Genomic DNA, 5,102 nt, shown 5'->3' with positions numbered 1-5,102 from the left:
TAGAAAGTAATAATTACCTTTTTTATTTTTTATTACGTGGCAGAAACAAGTTTATATCTTGCAATTCCGACTCTCTTCTAGAATTTCTCAGTATTCTCACGATTCTGAGTTTAATTTTATTTCAATTCTGATTGCAAGAAAAGAAAGTCAGAATTTAGTTAAAAAGTCGCAATAAACTTTTTTTTCTCTCTTTGTGTAGGAAACAGGTTTCTTTCCACAGAATAATTCTCATATAACTGCTCACTATTTAAAAGACTCTTACTTGGTTGCTGGAGGTTCATGTTGGTTGAAGTTAAAAGAGCAGTTCAACTCCAGTTAAACAAAACCAATTCTCTCATCTGAAAAGAGGACTTTGGACCACTGGGCAACAGTCCAGGTCTTCTTCTCCTTAGCCCAGGTAAGATACCTCTAACGTTGTCTGTGGTTCAGGAGTGGCTTAACAAGAGGAATACGACAACTGTAGCCAAATTCCTTGACACGTCTGTGTGTGGTGGCTCTTGATGCCTTGACCCCAGCCTCAGTCCATTCCTTGTGAAGTTCACTCAAATTCTTGAATCGATTTTGCTTGACAATCCTCATAAGGCTGCGGTTCTCTCGGTTGGTTGTGCATCTTTTTCTTCCACTCAACTTTCTGTTAACATGCTTGGATACAGCACTCTGTGAACAGCCAGCTTCTTTGGCAATGAATGTTTGTGGCTTACCCTCCTTGTGAAGGGTGTCAATGATTGTCTTCTGGACAACTGTCAGATCAGCAGTCTTCCCCATGATTGTGTAGCCTAGTGAACCAAACTGAGAGACCCTTTTGAAGGCTCAGGAAACCTTTGCAGGTGTTTTGAGTTGATTAGGTGATTGGCATGTTACCATATTCTAATTTGTTGAATTGGGGGGATTTAAATGTGAGCCAAAATCATCACAATTAAAAGAACCAAAGACTTAAACGACTTCAGTCTGTGTGCATTGAATTTATTTAATACACGAGTTTCACAATTTGAGTTGAATTACTGAAATAAATGAACTTTTCCACAACATTCTAATTTATTGAGATGCACCTGTATATCTGAAAAAAGAAAAAAAGTGATTCTGTCCATTAAGCAGAATCACTTGTTAAAGACAAAATTGGCATAGTCCTTGATTTAAAAAATTTTTTTTAAATGCATGTATCATCAAATTTAGGTTGATGTAAGACAATACTGGTCTCAAGCTTTCATTATTACTAAGCATAAAAGTGCATAAGTAATAACCTCCAGCACCTATTACAGTTCACTGACACAAGCTTTAAAAAACAATCAGTCACAAATGTAAGAGATCAAATTAATCTAAATACAGGTTCTCTCATTTGTGTAACTAAACACTCAATCTTATCTACAACATGAAAAACTATTCTTATAAAAATACATATCTCATAGATTCAACAAACACAGTACTCCATGTATTATATGAGGAGTGAGTAAATATGTATCAATTTAAAATGCTGAGGGCAACACTGTGACTTCAGCAACCCTCATTAAAATTGTGTAAGAAACTATGATTACAGATCAGAATATGTTGTTTTATTTTTTTTGTATTATGCTACTTTTCCACAACATTCTAATTTATTGAGATGCACCTGTATATCTGAAAAAAGAAAAAAAGTGATTCTGTCCATTAAGCAGAATCACTTGTTAAAGACAAAATTGGCATAGTCCTTGATTTAAATTTTTTTTTTTAAATGCATGTATCATCAAATTTAGGTTGATGTAAGACAATACTGGTCTCAAGCTTTCATTATTACTAAGCATAAAAGTGCATAAGTAATAACCTCCAGCACCTATTACAGTTCACTGACACAAGCTTTAAAAAACAATCAGTCACAAATGTAAGAGATCAAATTAATCTAAATACAGGTTCTCTCATTTGTGTAACTAAACACTCAATCTTATCTACAACATGAAAAACTATTCTTATAAAAATACATATCTCATAGATTCAACAAACACAGTACTCCATGTATTATATGAGGAGTGAGTAAATATGTATCAATTTAAAATGCTGAGGGCAACACTGTGACTTCAGCAACCCTCATTAAAATTGTGTAAGAAACCATGATTACAGATCAGAATATGTTGTTTTATTTTTTTTGTATTATGCCCTCCTGCGAAGAAAACCTAAAATCAGTCAACAGAAACAGAGCCCTTTCATTACTATTACAATTAGCATTAGATTTACTGTACATTTGCTACTGTTTCCACACACTTACATCATACATACATTCTCACTCCTGTTTAGCTATCTGTGATCATATTGTGTAATAAGATATTGACATTAACAAACTGTAGCTTTACCACAGAACTAAATGTTATCCTAGACAAAAACTTTAGATGCAAGCTGCTGCTACTACACAGCAAAATGGCATTTTTGCCAACTCTGCACCAACCATTTAGAAGCACAGCTTGCTTGCAATTCAGGAATTTCGTGATAGTTCAGATATTTATAGCTATGCTTATTACTTGCACAAAAATATTTCAGATTAACTTAAACGGATTATTTCATACTGACTGTTTGAAGTAATTTGCAATAAACAGAAATGCAGCGTACAAATTTCCTATTCTGTGTCAGTATAACATGATGAAGCATACTTATTGTTTTAAACATAATTAATGAAAAATTTATGTAAACCAAATTAACTTAATTTTAAATTTACTCAGACTTATTGCTTTATAATACTGTCTTCTGCAAAATAAACAAACAAAAGGTCTAGTGGTTTTTGCCTATTTCATGAAGAATAATATTAGTGCAAATAAATTACATATTAATATGTAAACAAAGCTCTGTAAATCATAAATAAAATGCTGACAAAAAAAATATATTGTTTAGAAATTACCTTTTTTTTGGTTAAGAAAACAGATGTGGACTAACAATTCTTTAGCACTTGATGAATGATTGCTGTATTATGATAATTTGTTGAAATTATTTCTGATTTATAGTCTTTGGGATGAATATTATAGAAAGGTAGGCTAGACAAAATTACCTTGTGTGGGGACAAAATGGCATAAGACTAGTTGAACAATCTGAATGTGCTTTGTATACAAATTATTGTACTAATATAACACAAAAAATTAAGGTATTGTGGAGTAGCCCATTACTAACTAATCGACCAATCAAAAAATCATGTTCAAAAGGACTTGAAATAGTTATTGATTAAATATCCTTCATAACCTAAAATGCCTGATATCGAAACAAAACCAACAATCACCCGAAGTCACTTTTATGCCTACTTTTAGTTATTTATATGCAATATATATGCATTTATAGCTTTATAACAATTAAACTGACAAAAAAAACCTGCCTACATAAAAGTAAACAAAGATTAACAGTTTACATTCGCTTAAACAATAAGTATTCTTATTTTGCAGCAAATAAATAAAATTAAATTAACTTTTAGAACCAACAAAATGCTTACTTCATGTCTGTTTATCAATGTCTCCATATTACATTCACAATATGTCATTAAAAATTTCAGAAATACATCAATGGAATTGAAGACCCCTGTAGAAAAGCCATTGCACTCACTATCCATGTGAGACAAAATAAGCATTTGATCATAACATTAGATCAAAGCAAAAGCTAAAGTGAAAATCAATGTCAGTTTACGTCAGCCACCAGGTCACATGTAAAGTCTCGTCCATTCTTTTGGTCTCTCACCCTACTGCTATCCACGGCCAGCTGAAATCCTCCTCATACTCCGCAGTCCATGTTCCTGTCCAGCAGTTTGCGGTGGAGGGTGAGCAGCGTGGAGAGGCAGGCCACGGACATGTGGAAGGCCAGCTGGCAGATGTTCCTCAGGCCAAAGAGAAAAGCATTGCATAAGATGATGAGAGTCAGGAGAGTAAAGGATTTCAGCTTCTTCTGGCAGGTATGGAACAAGTACAGATGACACTGTGTGGGAAAGAGATAAGATCTGAGTTAGACGCTTAAACGGACATGATGTGCATTTGATGGTGTTATAAATGGAAACATTAAATATTACAAATGGATCATCTTTTATGCTACATGCAGAGTAGTAATACAATTTACCTGGCAAACACAGCAAAGAAATGCCAAAAGAAATGCCACCACATTCCACAAACCATCATAATCATCCTGTAAAAAATTGGGTCATATCATAAATAAGACATTTAATCGCTTAATTAATTACAATAAAATTAATTACACCACATTTCACAAACCATCATAATCATTCTGTAAAAAATCGTCGTATCATAAATAAGACATTTAATCACTTAATTAATTATAATAAAATGAATGCCACCACATTCCACAAACCATCATAATCATCCTGTAAAAAATTGGGTCATATCATAAATAAGACATTTAATCGCTTAATTAATTACAATAAAATTATGTACACCACATTTCACAAACCATCATAATCATTCTGTAAAAAATCGTCGTATCATAAATAAGACATTTAATCACTTAATTAATTATAATAAAATGAATGCCACCACATTCCACAAACCATCATAATCATCCTGTAAAATACTTGTCATACCATAATTTAAAAACTTTATTACTTAATTATAATAAACTTAATTACCTCCATATACAGTGGTGTGAAAAGGTTTTTGCCCCCTTCCTGTTTTTTTTATTTTTTGCATATTTGTCACACTTAAAAGATTCAGATCATCAAACTAATTTTAAAATTACACAAAGATAATGCAAGTAAATAAAAAATGCAGTTTTTAAATGATTATTTATTTTATTAAGGGAAAAAAGCTGTCCAAACCTACGTGGCCCTACGTGAAAAATGAATTGCCCCCTCCTGTTAAATCATGAAAGAACTGTGAGTAACCACATTATTTTAGAAAGCTGAGTTAAATTTCACTAGCCACACTCAGGCCTGATTACTGCCAGACCCGTTGAATCAAGAAATCACTTAAATAGAACCTGTCTGACAAAGTGAAGCATGCTTAAATAGCAACACATCATGCTGCGATCTAAAGAAATTCAAGAACAGATGAGAATCAAAACAGTTGACATGTATCAGTCTGGAAAGGATTATAAAGCCATTTCTAAGGCTTTGGGACTCCAGCGAACCATGGTCAGAGCCATTATCCACAAAT

The 5,102-nt window shown here is 32.8% G+C and overlaps 1 protein-coding gene across 2 annotated transcripts in view; it reads right to left on the bottom strand.

The window, feature by feature from the left end:
• Positions 1-2,896: 2,896 nt before the first annotated feature.
• Positions 2,897-5,102, bottom strand: part of sec22c (SEC22 homolog C, vesicle trafficking protein) — a 16,400-nt gene continuing 14,194 nt past the window's right edge. Inside the window, exons 6-7 of one of the 2 annotated variants that reach the window (XM_016271818.1) lie at positions 4,054-4,119; positions 2,897-3,915 (exon numbers count right to left, since the gene is read on the bottom strand). In XM_016271818.1, the coding sequence (XP_016127304.1) occupies positions 3,715-3,915; positions 4,054-4,119 (267 nt within the window). In that variant the 3' untranslated portion in view covers positions 2,897-3,714. The remainder of the gene's footprint in view (positions 3,916-4,053; positions 4,120-5,102) is intronic. The other variant, XM_016271819.1, reaches the window with a different exon arrangement.

The sequence above is a fragment of the Sinocyclocheilus grahami genome, unplaced genomic scaffold, assembly GCF_001515645.1.
Source record: "Sinocyclocheilus grahami isolate Dianchi unplaced genomic scaffold, SAMN03320097.WGS_v1.1 scaffold65.1, whole genome shotgun sequence".
NCBI classification, from domain to species: Eukaryota; Metazoa; Chordata; class Actinopteri; order Cypriniformes; family Cyprinidae; genus Sinocyclocheilus; species Sinocyclocheilus grahami.
The sequence above is the reverse complement of the archived record's forward strand: the minus strand, read 5'-3'. Positions and strand labels throughout refer to the sequence as shown.